Source organism: Callithrix jacchus, chromosome 5, assembly GCF_049354715.1.
Source record: "Callithrix jacchus isolate 240 chromosome 5, calJac240_pri, whole genome shotgun sequence".
Taxonomy (NCBI): domain Eukaryota; kingdom Metazoa; phylum Chordata; class Mammalia; order Primates; family Cebidae; genus Callithrix; species Callithrix jacchus.
The window spans coordinates 160,148,767-160,166,240 of record NC_133506.1 but is presented as its reverse complement, the minus strand read 5'-3'; the positions used below and the strand labels follow the sequence as shown (position 1 = coordinate 160,166,240).

At 39.0% G+C, this 17,474-nt stretch overlaps 1 protein-coding gene across 6 annotated transcripts in view; it reads left to right on the top strand.

Moving 5' to 3' along the window:
* The window catches only part of ELF1 (E74 like ETS transcription factor 1), a 104,449-nt gene that overhangs the window by 78,223 nt on the left and 8,752 nt on the right, over positions 1–17,474 (top strand). For 3 of the 6 annotated variants that reach the window (XM_054256821.2, XM_078375338.1, XM_078375337.1), the window contains exons 3-5: positions 3,513–3,693; positions 9,738–9,845; positions 11,240–11,335. In XM_054256821.2, the coding sequence (XP_054112796.1) occupies positions 3,513–3,693; positions 9,738–9,845; positions 11,240–11,335 (385 nt within the window). Of the gene's footprint in view, positions 1–3,512; positions 3,694–9,737; positions 9,846–11,167; positions 11,336–17,474 lie in introns of all 6 variants that reach the window. The other 3 variants (XM_054256820.2, XM_078375336.1, XM_078375335.1) reach the window with 1 other exon arrangement.

Sequence of the window (17,474 nt, the reverse complement as noted above, 5' to 3'; positions counted from 1 at the left end):
GCCGAGATTAATAGAGAAACCTGGTAGACACTACCTTAACTAAGTGAGCAAAATTAAGCCAGCCACAGAGACATGCACCTGCATTCCCAGCTATTTGGGAGGCAGATGCTGGAGGATCACTTGAGCTCAGGAGTTTGAGTCTAGCCTAGGCAGCAGAGCAAGAACCTGTCTCAATAAATAATATGAATGTAAATATATATTAAAAATTAATATCCCTAGCAGTGGGGGGGAAAATAGATATTTTAGACCCCCCCAACATATTTGAAAGGACATAACATTATTTCTTTAGTATTTCTACCAAAAATGCAAACTGAATCTAATTATAAGGAAATACACAAACCCAAATGGGTGGACATTCTACAAAACAGATGACCTGTACTCTTCAAAAGTGTCAAGATTGTGAAAGACAAAGATCAAAGAACTTCTTAAAGGAGAAGAAATTGTTCCAAGTCAAAGGATTTATTAAGAAACATAAAACCTACAACCAAAACAATTTTTTTTTTACTTTTTAAAAGGACATTAGTCAGGTTTGTCAAAGATCAGATGGTTATAGTTGTGTGGCATTCCTTATAAGGCCTCTGTTCTGTTCCATTGGTCTATAGCTCTGTTTTGGTACCAGTACCATGCTGTTTTGATTATAGTAGCCTTATAATATAGTTTGAAGTCAGGTAGCATGATGCCTCCAGGTTTTTTGTTTTTTTGTTTTTTTGGGTTTTTTTTGCTTAGGATTGCCTTGGTTATGTGGGCTTTCTTTTGGTTCCATATGAAGTTTAAGGTGGTTTTTTCCAGTTCTGTGAAGAAAGTCATTGGTAGCTTGATGGGGATAGCATTGAATCTATAAATTACTTTGCACAGTGTGGCCATTTTTATGATATTGATTCTTCCTATCCATGAGTGTGGAATGTTTCTGCATCTGTTTGTGTCGTCTCTTATTTCCTTGAGCAGTGGTTTGTATTCTCCTTGAAGAGGTCCTTCACATCTCTTGTTAGTTGTATTCCTAGGTATTTTATTCTCTTTGCAGTAATTGTGAATGGAAGTTCACTTATGATTTGGCCGTTTGTCTATTATTGGTATATAAGAATACTTGCGATTTTACAGGGACCTGGATGAAACTGGACTTTCATCCTCAGACTGCTGAAGTTGCTTATCAGCTTAAGGAGATTTTGGGTTGAGATGATGGGGCTTTCTAAATATATAATCATGTCATCTGCAGACAGGAACAATTTAACATCCTCTCTTCCTATTCAAATACGCTTTATACTGGAAAGCATTCCCTAGTTAATAAATGGTGTTGGGAAAACTGGCTAGCCATATGCAGAAAGCTGAAACTGGATCCCTTCCTTACACCTTATATAAAAATTAACTCTAGATGGATTAAAGATTTAAACATGAGGTCTAACACCATTAAACTCCAGAAGAAAACCTAGGCAGTACCATCCAGGGCATAGGCATGGGCAAGGACTTCATATTAAAACACCAAAAGCAATGGCAACAAAAGCCAAAATAGACAAATGGGATCTAATTAAACTGAAGAGCTTCTGCACAGCAAAAGAAACTATTAATAGAGTGAACCGGCAACCAACATAATGGGAAAAAATTTTTGCAATCTACCCATCTGACAAAGGGCTAATATCCAGAATCTACAAAGAACTTAAACAAATTTACAAGAAAAAAAAAGTGGGCGAAGGATATGAACAGACACTTCTCAAAAGAAGACATTTATGCAGCCAACAAACATATGAAAAAAAGCTTGTCATCACTGGTCGTTAGAGAAATGCAAATCAAAACCACATTGAGATATAACCTCATGCCAGTTAGAATGGCGATCATTAATAAATTAGAAGACAACAGAGGCTGGAGAGGATGTGGAGGAATAGGAATCCTTTTACACTGTTGGTGGGAGTGTAAATTAGTTCAACCATGTGGAAGACAGTGTGGAGATTCCTCAAGGATCTAGAAATAGAAATACCATTTGATCCCTCAATCCCATTACTGGATATATACCCAAAGGATTATAAATCATTCTATTACAAAGACACATGCACATGTATGTTTATTGCAGCACTGTTCACAATAGCAAAGACCTGGAACCAACCCAAATGCCCATCAATGATAGACCGGATAAAGAAAATGTGGCACATATACACCATGGAATACTATGCAGATATAAAAAAAGATGAGTTCATGTCCTTTGCAGGGACATGGATGAATCTGGAAACCATCATTCTCAGCAAACGGACACAAGAACAGAAAACCAAATACCGCATGTTCTCACTCATAGGTGGGTGTTGAACAATGAGAACACATGGACACAGAGAGGGGAACATCACACACTGGGGTCTGGAGGGTGGGGAGCTAGGGGAGGAATAGCAGGGGGTTGGGGGGATTGTGGAGGGATAGCATTAGGAGAAATACCTAATGTAGATGACAGGGGTGATGGATGCAGCAAACCACTACCGTGGCACGTGTATACCTATGTAACAAACCTGCATGATCTGCACAGTGTACCCCAGAACTAAATAAATAAATAAATGGACAATAGTGGGACAATTGGAAATTTGAATAATGTCTAAAGATTAGATAATAATACTATATTAATGTTATTTTCCTAGTTTTGATAATTATGCTCTCTTTGTATTAGATAGCATTTTTATATTTAGGAAATTAACACAAAATATTTAGGGTTAAAGAAGCAATATGTCTAGTGCTTTGAAACACTAGAACATAATCATATAGGAAGAAAATGATAAATAGATGTGATTAAATGTTAGAACTGAGGGAATATGGGTGAAGGTTATATGGGAATTCTTTGTGCTGTTTTTGCAACTTTTATAAGTCTGAGTATTTCAGAATGGTAAAGGAGATAGTAGTTTAATGAGGTTTCCCATTAATTGACTGATTTTTGAGTAGGTTGGTAACCCTCACTGGGTCACTTTCCTCCTCTAGAAAATGAGGTCGCTGACTTACATTAAATTGTATGGGTCCTTTCTAAAATTCTGTGATGTTATAACTAGTCATTAGTAGTAATAATTTATACTCTTGATATAGCCATACTTGAACAATAATGGAAAATGAGCGTTAATTTTCACACTTAAGTCAAAAGCTGTTATTAAAACATGGCCTTTGTACCAAGTGACAATGTCATATTAAGCTCATGTATTTTTTTTTTATTTTGCCAAAGAAACTTTTACTGAGATTTTATTTAACATTTTATTTGTATGTTACGTCTTGGCTCATGCTTATGCATTAATGATATCTTACTCATTTTTAAATTTTAATGTCATTAAAAGTACTTTTACAGGATTACCCAATGAAAACTTGGTGGTTAAGACACAGTATTGGTAATGAAGGCTTATTTGGTTGCAATAGACACAATTACCTAAAGCCTAGAAGGATGTAAAAATTAAATTGAAGGCTAGTATAATAGTATAAAATAGTTTTGAGCAGTATTTAACAAAAATGAAACGGTTTTAATCTTTTGTTTTCATTTACCTCTCCCTCACGCCTCCTAGCTTGGCGATCCAGCTATTTTTCCTGCCGTGATTGTGGAGCATGTTCCTGGTGCTGATATTCTCAATAGTTACGCTGGTCTAGCCTGCGTGGAAGAGCCCAATGACATGATTACTGAGAGCTCGCTGGATGTTGCTGAAGAAGAAATCATAGACGACGACGACGACGACATCACCCTTACAGGTGCGTGTGTCTCCACCCAGTAGGACCTTGCAGCACGGTTTAGGCAGTGTCCTCATCCTCAGGTTGTGGGGCATAAAACACCCCTAACTTGGTTTTGAACTTTATTACCTGCAGAAGCTAGAGCCCTACATGGGGAAGAAAATTACATTTTCTGTTTCATCTGCTGGACTTTGTTGTCTCCTATTTCTTCTTTCCTAAATATGCTGAGATGAATGTGACAAAACAGGAGGCGTGTACAAGGAACCAACTCTACTCAATTCATCAGGTCTTCACTGAGCACTTTTTTTTTTTTTTTAAAGAGATAGGGATCTTACTGTATTGCCCAGGTAAGATGCGGGGAAATCATTGAACCCAGACTTGAACTCCTGGCTCAAATGATTCCCCTGCATCAGCCTCCCGAGTAACTGAGACAACAGTCACGCACTACCCCACTCAGCTCGCTGAATACTTTCTTATGTGCCTTCCTCCATATTCCGGTGAACAAAATGAGTTGTTTGTAGGGAAAGAGAGAGGAATATTCTTTTCTTACCACTTCCACAGGAAGCAAGATAACGGGCCATGACCCAAATGTAGATTTCTTTTCTGGTTCAGTCAGAACGAGTAAGACATTTTAAACTTGAAGAGTAGGCTACACAAATGTGAGATTATGGCATTGATACTTCCATCACTTAGAAATTTGTACATGCTTCCTCTTTTTGTGCATTTACGTTCATATATCTTGGCCAGGGATGTTGTGAATATTTGAGAAAACTATTTGGAAGCAAATATTTGCATCTTTATTCATAAAAGAAAGTTTATCAGAAATAGGTATGATGAGGTATATCTGTAAATTTCATGGTGACACGTACTGGGGCTGCCTTGTTCTCAGCTTTACCTTAGCATGTAACACAATGCCTTATAACTAAATAGTAAGTCTTAAGGCAAGTTCTGGTCTATTTAGGAAGTTAACGTATGATATAGTAACGTTTTAAATCAAGGGAAAGGAAGAATGACTGTATCCATCTGGTGGGGGAGAGAAAAGGTTAGATTCCTGCCTTAATCATGCTCCAGAATATCAGATTGATTTAAAATTTTAATATAACAAGTAAAGCCATCTTTTAAAACTTTAGAAGACTGAACATTTGATTTTTAAAGTAACAAAGGATTTTCTAAGGATAAAAATTAAGAGAAAAATGCAAAGGGAAAAGGATGGATTGACTTGGATAACAAATATTGAAAACTTGATCAATTTATGTTGAAAACCAATATAACTGAAATAAACAGGCACATGACAAATAGATCAAACTGTTTACATCTTATATGGTAGATGAAGTGTTAATATCCTTAATGTGTATCGAGTTCTTACCAATTAGTAATAACCTTAAATGAGCAAAGAATGTCAACAGTCTGCTTATTAAGTGAACAAATATAACTGTCCAGTAAGTATGACCAAAAGAGTTGCTTTCTTTAGTAAGAAAATAAATGCAGTATGAAAAAAATTAATAACCATTTTCACCAATCATATGGAAAAGATAACAAAAGATAATACACAAAAAGATAACTTTATGGCACAGACATAGGACCAAAGGAATAGAAGTTGGGCTGACATTTTTGTCATAGCACCAAAGAGTTCTGGATTTGGTTATATTTGTGAGAGGTATATAGACTCTTTTAGATGGCCAGGGACACGTAAATATAGAGACTGGAAAGGGGATAAAGAATGGTGAGTTTCTGTTTTCCATCATTGGGAAAAGCTGGACCAGAAACATTGTTTTAGGAAATCATGATAGAAGTTAGCTGTACCTGGGAAGAGGAACACAAGGTCGATATGAAACGGAATAAAATTGCAGTTAAGGTACAAGTAGTACAGAGAATTTCCTCATATTCCTCTTTCTGCATCCCCTAATGTTAACTTGTTATGTAACCATTATATATATTATCAAGAACCAGAAATTAACATTCGTCACAATATTATTAACAAAACCTAGACCTTACTTGTGTTTCACCAGTTTCATACCAGTGTTCTTTTTCTGTTCCAGCATCTCGTAGAATCTCACATTTAGTAGTTATTTCTACTAGTTAGTAGAAGTTAGTCCCTTCCAGTCTATAATAGTTTGTTTTTTCTTGTCTCTGATAACTGACTCTTGAAGAGTACTGGTTGGGTATTTTGTAGAATGTCCCTCAATTTTAGCTGTGTGATATTTTCTCATGACTGGGATGAGATAATAGATTCTTTTCAAGAGTAGCATAAAAATGGTATTGTCTCCTTCCCACTAATAATAGGTTTTTAAAAAGGCATACGTTATCTTATTTATTTGATGCTCATAATAGAAAAGGAAAACTGAAGTGAAGAGAGATTAGATGACTTGCCTAAGGCCACATACCAAGTGACTAAGCCCCGGCTGATAACTTTGGTTGTCAGCGCCTCATATTTGTGTTGTCCTCTGTTTTAGTCACTTCTCACATTGCTATAAACAACTACCTAAGACTGGGTAATAGTTATAAAGAAAAGAGGTTTAATTGGTTCATGGTTCTGCACACCGTACAAGAAGCATGGCTGGGGAGGCCTCAGGAAACTTACAATCACGGTGGCAGGCGAAGGGGAAGTAGGCACATCCTACATGGCTGGAGCAAGAGGAAAAGAAAGCAGGGTGGTGAGGGTGCTACACACTTTCAAACAACCAGATCTTATGAGAACTCATTTACTATCACAGCAAGGGGAAAATCTGCCCGCATGATCCAGTCACCTCCCACCAGGCCCCTCCTCCAACCGTGGGGATTACAATTCAACATGAGATTTGGACAGGGACACAAATCCAAGCCATATCGTTGTCTCTTTTTTTACAAAGCATTTTTTGCATATATTCATATTTTTTGTTGAGAACAAACCAATAAAAGCTTTTTGTTGAATCTAGAGTTACTTCTCCCTTACCAGTAAGGGAATTAGACTAATCAGATGAGAAGTTTCTATTCATTGCTGACTGATCTGTTTTGTGTAAGAGAATGAACACCACTATGCATGTATCTGGCTTGTAGTTAGTGGGAGTTTTGCAGTATATTCTGATGTAACTTTTAAAGCCTTAGGGTAAGGCTATAGTGTTTATAAGTTAGGGACCAATGTCTCTTTGGAAAGAGTGCTTCTTCCTGGTTCTAGTCATCAGAGAAGGCATTGGCCCTCAGAGAGGGAATTAAACCTAGGAAAGCAGGTATTGGATCTTTAGGAGAAAGAATTGTTTCTTCCCCTCAGTGCTTCACTCTCTTGCATTTAGACCGAAGACAGCATTTGACAGATACAGAAAGGCTCTTCCCTAGAAAATAAACTTGCAGAATGGGTCTAGAAAGCAAGCCAGATCTTGAAAACCAGGTTCTCTCTTTGTTTTTTTTCTTCCCCTTCCCTTACCTCCCAACTTACCAAAGCTTTGTTTAACTCTTCCATCCTTTTCTGAGCAATGTCATGAAAAAGGGAAGAACCTCTTTCTTATTCCACAATGGGGACGTCGGGGAGCCTTTGAGAAGCTCTAGGGGAAGAAAAAGATAAGGATAGGACAGTTTGGTTCTTATGAGTGTTAGGTGACACTTCTGATGTGTTAGTTTGCTAGGGCTGCCGTAAGAAATTAACCACAGACTGGGTGGCTTAAATTAGAAATTATTTTCTCCCAGTTCTGGAAGCTAGAAGTCTGAGATAAAGGCATTGCTGGGGTTAGTTCCTTCCGAGGACTCTTTCTGGACTTACAGGTGACTGTCTTCCAGCGTCTTCACATGGTCTTCTCTTTGTACCTGCCTGTGTTCATATTTCATCTTAGAGGGACACTAACTCTATTGGATTGGAGCCTACATTAATGATCTCATTTTAACTCAGTTATCTCTTTAAGAACATCCTGAGACACTGGGCGTTAGCATGTCAACAGAGAATTTCGGGGGACATCATTCAGCCCATAATAGATGATATTAAATAGTTATTGTTAGTATTTTTAAGATATGATAGTAGCATTGTGTTAGACATCTTTTAGATACACATGCTAAAGTATTTAGAGATAAAGTATGGTATCTTACATCCCTTAAATAATCCCGTAGAGAGGGTGAGGATTTGGGGGCAGTGAGTGCGATGTGGATGAAAGAAGACTGGCCATCTGGTGATAATGATTGAAGCTGAGAATGGGCCCATGGGGATTCATTGGACTGTAATTCGCAATTTTTATTCTGTTTAGCATTTTCATAATAAGCATATTTGTCCAGATGCAGTGGCTCACACCTGTAATCCCAGAACTTTGGGAGGCCGAGGCAGGAGGATCACTTGAGGCCAGGAATTCAAGACCAGTATGAGCAACATAGCAGGACCCTGTCTCTACAAAAAATTTTTAAAATTAGCGGGGCTTAGTGGCCTGAGCCTGCAGTCCTAGCTACTCGGGAGGCTGAGTTGGCAGGATTGCTTGAGCCTAGGAGTTTATGGTTGCAGTGAGCTAAAACTGAGCCACTGCACTCGAGCCTGGGAGACCGGGTAAGACCTTGTCTCAAAAAAAAGCAAAAGCAGGCTGGGTGCCGTGGCTCATGCCTATAACCCCAGCATTTTGGGAGGCCAAGGCGGGTGGATCACGAGGTCAAGAGATCGAGACCATCCTGGTCAACATGGTGAAACCCTGTCTCTACTAAAAATACAAAAAAATAGCTGGGCATGGTGGCGCGTGCCTGTAATCCCGGCTACTCAGGAGGCTGGGGCAGGAGAATTGCCTGAACCCAGGAGGCGGAGGTTGCAGTGAGCCGAGATCGCACCATTGCACTCCAGCCTGGGTAACAAGAGCGAAACTCCGTCTCAAAAAAAAAAAAAGCCAACCCAAAAAGATTTAATGGTTTTATGAAATTTTGAGTCATATTAGATTGTATTTTGAGCTGTCATCAGAATACGTAATTTTTTTTTAGTCTTGCCAAAAAAAATTAAACTTGAATTTCATCAAGCTTCTAGATATGACTACTCAAATAGAGGGAATGTAGAAAAGCATGTTAACCTACACGAAAGGAATACACTTGGCAAAATCCAAACTATGGAAAACTCTAAATGAAGACACAGCCTGATTTCTTCAATAAATAAATTGCACAGTAAAAACTAGGGAGATGAATGGCAATTCAGAAGTGAAAAGAAAGTTAAGAAATGTTGTGGGCCGGGCGCGGTGGCTCAAGCCTGTAATCCCAGCACTTTGGGAGGCCGAGGCGGGTGGATCACGAGGTTAAGAGATCAAGACCATCCTGGTCAACGAGGTGAAACCCCATCTCTACTAAAAATACAAAAAAATTAGCTGGGCATGGTGACGCGTGTCTGTAATCCCAGCTACCCGGAGGCTGAGGCAGGAGAATTGCCTGAACCCAGGAGGCGGAGGTTGCAGTGAGCCGAGATCGCGCCATTGCACTCCAGCCTGGGTAACAAGAGCAAAACTCCGTCTCAAAAAAAAAAAGAAAGAAATGTTGTCAGTCAATTGCAATATGCAGACTTAATTTGATTTAAACAAAAAACTGTCTTGTTTGTCCTTGTACCACCCCATTTATGATTTTTTTTAGGGACAATTGGAAATTTGTATGCTGGTTGGCTATTTAATATTAAGGAAATATTGATTTTTTTTTAGTGTAATTATTTTTTTTATTTTGAGACGGAGTCTTGCTGTCACCTAAGCTGGAGTGCGGTGGCATGATCTCGGCTTATTGCAACCTCCACCTTCCAGGTCCAAGCAATTCTCCTGTTTCAGCCTGTAGCTGGGACCATAGGTGTGTGCCACCTATGCCCAGCTAATTTTTTTGTATTTTTAGTAGAGACGCAGTTTCGCTATGTCGACCAGACTGGTCTCAAACTTCTGACCTCAAGCAATCCATTTGTCTCGACCTCCCAAAATGTGGGATTACAGGCATGAGCTACTGCACCTGGCCAGGTTTAGTATAATTTTATATGTTTATAGTTTATAGGTATATAAGCTAAAATATTAAATAATATATTCTGGTTCTAGAGATAAGCAGTGTATGAAATTCAGAGTAACAGATGTCTTGTGGCTCATTTAATTTTCTCTTTAAATGTGTTGCAGTTGAAGCTTCTTGTCATGATGGAGATGAAACAATGGAAACTATTGAGGCTGCTGAGGCACTCCTCAATATGGATTCTCCTGGCCCCATGCTGGATGAAAAACGAATCCGTGAGTGGTCACGATTGTTCATGTTTATGTGCTGTGTAAAGTTACTCTTGCCCTCTTTCTCTGTTAGTAAAATCAAAAGAATAGAAATGATGTTATATATATTTTTTGTTACAAGCACAGTTTTGAGGTATAGTAGGAATTTAGGTACCTTTGCAAAAACATATAGAGTTAAAGGTGACATTTTACTTTGAGAATGAAGACTTTAGGAACAACAAAAAAGTAGTTTATTGGTTATCAAATAGTAGATCATGCAAAATTTATTCTCTTAACATGTTGATGAAAGTATTAGAGTATGAAGAGCCCAAATACAATTTTACTAACACGTCATGGCGTAAAATCCACCGCCACGTTATTGATCTGCTTTAAAATCCATGTTCTCCTTCGGACTTTTCTGACAAGGAAGCAAGCAGATTCATAAATGATTACTAAATCAGTCCAAAATATTGAATTTTTGCTATGTTTACGGCGGCAATAACTAGGCGGTAACATGAGATACAAGTGAGCAGATATTGTTTCTTTCCTCAAGCTTACAGTTTAGTTTTGAAGACGGGTACTTGTGTAAATAGCTACAAAGCCAAAACTGAAGGCCGCAAGAGTGAAAGCAAATTGCCCTAGGAGCAGTGGGTGTTATCGCTGAGAATCTCAGAGACCGGCTTCATTGAAGGAGTATTCTGACCTGGGCTGTAAATGACAAATAAGCTTTTACTAGGTAGAAGAGACAGGAAGGGCATTCAGGCTGGAAGGAACCGAGCCAAAGATACAAGACACAAATCTGTTTAAAAAAATAAAATGAATGAAATACTTGAGATTAGAATGTTTTGGTGTGGTTGAAGTGTAAGCTTTATGGTGGGTAGGAAATGAGATTGGAAAGGTAGGTTTGGAGCTAAGTTACAGAAACTTTGTAAGGCATGCTACAGAGATCAGCTGTGCTTATGGGTTTTTTTCCCCCTATGAACTATGGAAAGATATGTCAATTTTTTTTTTGGCCTAATTTTCAGGGTGTAAAGTTTTTGCGTAGAGGAGTATGGTCAGGTCAGACTTAGGTTTCACAAAATAATTCTCACAGCTGTATGAATAATGAAGAGGAGACATAAGACAGGCTGGTAATCGGAGTCAAGTAAGAAAGACGTTGAAATCGCTCAGCCATGCCTGGACTGGTTTAGGGTACTTGATTTAGGGAGGAGAAAATAAAAAGCAAGAATAGATTTCAAGATTTTATTTCTGCTTCAATCTTCCAGCCATAATAGAAACAAGAAATTTTATCAGTCATTGGTTACTCGTAATACACAGTGGGTTACAATTAGTTGATTTTCTTTCATTAGATAATAATATATTTAGTTCACCTGAAGATGACATGGTTGTTGCCCCAGTCACACATGTATCCGTCACATTAGATGGGATTCCTGAAGTGATGGAAACACAGCAGGTACAAGAAAAATACGCGGACTCACCAGGAGCCTCATCGCCAGAACAGCCTAAGAGAAAGAAAGGTAGGTGGTTACTTCATTTAGGGCACACGGTCAAGTCTTGGTGTGAAGTCTAGGTACCATTTTTATTCTACATAGTTCTCTTCTGCAGCAGTTAGAACTTACATAAGAAAAACACTGAAGGCCCAAAATGGAAATTACAGGGTATTTCTTGGCCACGCATAGAGATTCATGCCTGTAATCTCAGCACTTTAGGAGGCCAAGGTGGGAAGATTGCTCGAGGCCAGGAGTTTGAGACCTGCCTGGGCAGCAAAGCAAGACCTCATCTCTACAAAAAATGTAAAAAATTAGCTGGGCACAGTGGGTACCTGTAGTCCTAGATATTTGGGAGGCCAAGGTGGGAGGATATCCCTTGAGCTCAGGAATTCCAGGTTTCAGGCAGCTAAGATCATGCCACTGCATTCCAGCCTGGGCAACAGGGTGAGACCCTGTCTCTAAGAAATAAAAATAAATAAATGAATAAACAAACAAGAAAAAGAGTGTTTCTTCATAGTAGAGTCATTTCTTTGAAAAAATTATTGGGCCAGGCGTGGTGGCTCACACCTGTAATCCCAGCACTTTGAGAGGCAAAGGTGAGTGGATTACTTGAGGTCAGGAGTTTGAGACCAGTCTGGCCAACATGGTGAAACCCCATCTCTACTAAAAATACAAAAAATAGCTGGGCACAGTGGTATATGCCTGTAATTCCAGCTACTTGGGAAGCTAAGGCAGGAGAATCACTTGAACCCAGGAGGCAGAGGTTGCAGTGAGCTGGGACCACACCATTGCACTTTAGCCTGGGCAACAAGAGTGAAACTCTGTCTCAAAAAAAATTGTTTTTAATTAAATTATTTTATACTTTTTAAATATTTGGTCTATCTTACATAAAAGGGATTTTCCAACCTTTTAAAGCCTCAAATTTTTATCCAAATCTTTTTATCCAAGCTCATAAAGAGCTTGAGGGTAAGGGCTAGCTAGCTTCCTCCCAGGGGGTATAGTTTAGTCTGTACTGGTGATTCTGGTAAAAGACTCCAGTTGGAAACATACAATAGGTTGGAAATCAGCTGGTAAGTAATTGAAGAGGAATATGTTAGGATGTATTGAATGGGAATTTTTAACTTTTTGCCAGTTTAGGACCACACTTGCATTCTAAAGTCTGACACCTTTTCCATTTTATTGCCTTCTGATTCTATTCATGCTTGTTTAGTATTTTGAGTATAATGTCTTGGTTAGTAGCATCACCACCCACCCAGAAACCTAGGTTCCTGTGAGAGTCAGGGAAATTCCAAGAGCCGAAAATGAAGAGGAAAATAAAAATAGTAAACAGAAGCCGACACTGCAGCAGCTCAGAAGGGCTGAGAAGGATATGCCAAGGGGCTTGGTTTTATTGCCAATGTTGAGGCAGAAGCTTAGGTCTTGGGCTATGCAAGGTGGAGTATTGGACAGAGAGACCTCAGCATGTAACTGGGACCCTTGGAGGGATATACCCTCTTAAGAGAAAAAGTCCACCCATTGGCACAGACGGATGTCAAGGAAGCTTGGGTCCCATTCAGCCAGTGCTCTGAGTGGAGAAATTCTGGTTTAATTTCCTTTGTGTAAATGCTTAGTAGTGGAATGGCTGGATCACATGTTAAGTGTACGTTAAGTGTTTTTCAGAAACTGACTGCTTTCCAAATTTTCTTTTCTCCATGTATTAAGGTGGGGCAATCATAGGACGTGCCTCATTTATTTCCTGTCTCTCAGGGATGGCTGACTTTTGTTGACGGATGTCCAATTTCTCCAGTACCATTGTTTCATAATTTTTCTGTGTTTTCAGTTGTTTCAGGTGGGAGGATAAATCTGTGTTCTGTTGTTCTATCTTACTAGAAGAGGAAGTTCCCACCTAGTCTTTTTTTAATAGCCTTATTCTTTGACCATGTTTTTTGTTCTTCTGCTTTAAAAACTCTAATACTCACGTAAAGTTTATATTTAATAATTCTGTTATATTTGATTCTTAGAGAATACTATGGTTTCCAATGTCTGCTGCTTCTCACTCAGAAAGTGTCTTCCTCATGTATTCTGTGATAGCAAAATGGGAGTTCACCCTCAACATGGCTTTATCTGAGGAAATCAGATAAAGGCCTAGGTTGAATATATAACCCACCCGAGCAATTCTGTAACAGCTTCTGTCTGGTGCCCCATAGTGATTACAATCCTGGGGCTACGTCTATGTTCATTACTTGGCTGGCAATTCCTAATGTCAGTGGTAGTTTAAAATCTAGTTGTAAACCCAGGTTAAGATAGACCCAGGATTAACCATGTTCATAGAAAAATTTGTACATAAATGGCCGATCTCGGCTTACTGCATCCTCCACCTTTTGGGTTCAGGTGATTATCCTGCCTCTGCCTTTTAAGTATCTGGGATTACAGGCATGCACCACTATGTCTGGCTAATTTTCGTATTTTTAGTAGAGACAGGGTTTCAAGATGTTGGCCAGGCTGGTCTGGAACTCCTGACCTCAAGTGATCTGCCTCAGCCTCCCAGACTTCTGGGATTACAGGTATAAGGCACCCTGCCTGGCCATTTGTGTACAAATTCTTCTTAAATATGTAGTATTTGTTTACCCAATCAGCAGTTAACGAGCATTTGGGTTGTTTCCAACGTAGCAGCATTATTTGCAGTTGCCCTAAGAACATTTGTGTACCTTTTTTTTTTTTTTTTTGAGATCGAGTCTTGCTCTGTTGTCACCCAGGCAGGAGTGCAGTGGCGCTTTTAGCAACACAATAAAAATACCACTCAGCAATAAAACAGTATATGATTGGTATAAACAAGAAAAAAACTCTCAACATAATTGGGCTAAGGGAAGAAAAAGAAGAAAAAATATGCTTCTATAGTTGACCCCCAAACAATATTGGGGTTAGGGCTGCCAACCTCCTATAGCCAAAAATCCATGTAAAACTTTTGACTCCCCGTAAAACTTAACTACCAATAACCAACTGTTAACTGGAAACTGGAAGACTTACTGATAACATAAACAGTTAACATTTATTTTGTATGTTATATGTATTAAATACTGTATTTTTACAATTAAGTTAGAGAAAAGAAAATGTTAATAAGAAAATCATAAAGAAGAGAAAATATATTTACTATTTATTAAGCAGATGTGGATCAATAAAGGTCTTTTTTTTTTTAAGAGCCTGGTTCTTGCTCTGTCACCCAGGCTGGAATGCAATGGCAAGATCATAGCTCAGTGCAACCTGGAACTCCTGGGCTTAAGCAATCCTCCTGCCTCGGCCTCCTGAGTAGCTAGCTGCGAATACGGGCGAGCCCCACCCACACCCAGCTAGTTTTTTATTTTTATTTTTGTAGAGGTGGGTCTCACTATGTTTAGCCTGGTCTTAAACTTCTAGGCTCAAGCATTCCTCCTGCTTTGGCCTTCCAAAATGCTGGGATTACAGGCATGAGCCACCATGCCCGGCCAGAGGTCTTCATGCTTGTTGTGTTTATGTTGGCAAGGCTGAGGCGGGGTTAGTCTTGCTGTCTCAGGAATAGCAGAGGCAAAAGAAATTGAGGAAGTAGAAGGGGAGGCAGGGGACACAGGTACACTTGATGTAACTTTTTTATTGAAAAAAGATCCCTATATAAGTGGGCCTATGCAGTTCAAACCTGTGTTTTGTTTGAGGGTCAATTTTATATTAATATAAAGCTATAGAAACTGCAAACTAATCTATAATGACAGGAAACAGATGTGTGGTTGCCTGTGGATTGGACGGGGTGAGGAAGGGTGAGATGTAAGGATTACAGAAGGGCACAAAGTACTTTTGGGGTGATGAATATGTTCATCATTTTGAATGTAGTGGTGGTTTTGGTACACATAGTAGAAACTTGTCAAATTGTACACTTGAAACATACATAGTTTATTATGTGTCAGTTTACCTCAGTAAAACTGCTTTTTAAAAAAGGCTAATATCCTACTTATTGTTGAAAAACTATTGATATGGTAAAGAACCAATTGGAGTTTATAGAAATAAGAAATGAAATTGGGCCATGTGCAGTTGCTCATGCCTGTAATCCCAGCACGTTGGGAGGCCGAGGCAGGCAGACAACATGAGGTCAGGGGTTTGAGTGCAACATGGTGAAACCCCATCTCTACTAAAAATACAAAAAAAAAAAGCTGGGCGTGGTGGTTTGGGAGGCTGAAGCCCGAGAATTGCTTGAACCCAGGAGGTGGAGGTTGCAGTGAGCCAAGATCGCACCACTGCATTCCAGTCTGGGCGACAGAGCAAGACTCTGTCTCAAAAAAAAAAAAGAAAGAAAAGAAATTGAAAACATAATGTGTAGGTTAGAAAACAGAGTAGTCAGGCCGGGTACAGTGGCTCATGCCTGTAATCCCAGCACTTCGGGAGGCCGAGACGGGCGGATCACGAGATCAGGAGTTCGAGACCAGCCTAACCAACATGGTGAAATCCTGTCTCTACTGAAAATACAAAAATTAGCAAGGCGTGGTGACACACACCTGTAATCCCAGCTACTCAGGAGGCTGAGGCAGGAGAATTGCTTGAACTCGGGAGGTGGAGGTTGCAGTGAGCCAAAATCGTGCCACCGCACTCCAGCCTGTGCGACAGAGTGAGACTCTGTCTCCAAAAGAAAAACAAAACAAAACAAAAACACCAGACTAGTCACTGCTTAAGAAAGAATTAGTAAACTCCAATAGAGATTTGGTGTGGATTTAAAAATATGAAAGAGTTACGGACATGTAGAATTAAATGAAATGTTCTACATCAAAGTTCCAGAAACAGAGAACATAAAACTTGAGGAAGAGGCAGTATGTAAGAGATAGTCACTAAGCATGTTTCAGAGTCACATTAATCCTCAGCATTGTGAATCCTGAGTAGTTCAGCTACAATAAATCTAGGCCTAAATGCATTGTGGGTAAAAATTAGAACACCAAAGATCTCTCTTCAAGTTCTCCTCCACTCCAAAAACAGAAGAAACAAACCAGGAGAAACTACATTACTTCAGGAGGATTGATTTTTAGATTGGCCATTTAGAAGCTCCCAGAAGAAGCTGAAAGAATCAGACATCTTCAAAGGGCTGAGAAGAAATCACTGTGAACCAAAAATTCTACATCTAACCAAGATATAATTCGCCTGAAGCTTTGTACATTGCCGCCTTGAATGATCGGGAATGTTAGAGAAGATGGATACTGGGTGGGAGCTTTTAATGGCAGTGTCTGTTGTGACTAAAGCCAGTGGAGGAAAGTAGTGGAAATAAAGATGATATTTATTTTTTTAAAAAGCTGGTATATATTAATAGCATAAAATAAGATGGAGGTTACTGAAGTCTTGGCTTCTAATACTTGTTATCATGAACAGAACCAGAAGAATCTGTCTCATGAAGGGTTCTTTGCAGTGTCTGCAGTGATGAAAGTCGAGATACCTGGCTGACCAGCATACATTTGGAGTCTTAGAGACCGAAGAGGGGGCTTTTCGACATTTTCCCCCTTCCTCTCATTCACCCGAAGGACTTCAGAAACATTTTCCTATTCCGTTTCTGGGGATAAATTCTTAATCTTGTGATTTTTTTTTCAGCTGTAAAATTCTGCTTTTCTAAGTTATTGCCCTTATATTCTAAGTAAATATAAGTTATTTATAAATAAATATAAGTTATTATATTTACTTAGAATATAATAATCTAAATCAGACTGGCGGTCTCAAGAATGTTGGGGTAGGAGGTAGTAACTATTGATTGTTTCTCGCATATAGAATGGTAGTATGTTCAGATCTAAATGAACATAATGGTAGCATGATCATGATCTAAACCTAAATATAAGACAGCAGTGCTACCAGGCTGTGGTTCTAGATACATGGCAAAAGAAGATCACAAACCGGACTTTAGGATAGTATATCGACCCCACTCTAAGGCTATTGGGATGGAGTTATTTAGAAATTCATGGCGGGTAAGGTAACTATGAAGTTTGTTGTGAATTGAATGATACAGAGAAATGAGATGTTTTTAGAAATACGAGGACAGCAATTTTGCCTCACATATTTTCTGAAGTTTGGGAAGTTTGTTACACTTGAGAACTAACTGTATACAGAAATTATTTAATAGAGAAAAAAGCGAAAAATCCACGTCTCCTACCTTAAGACGCTTGTATAATCAATAGGCCTACAAAGCTAT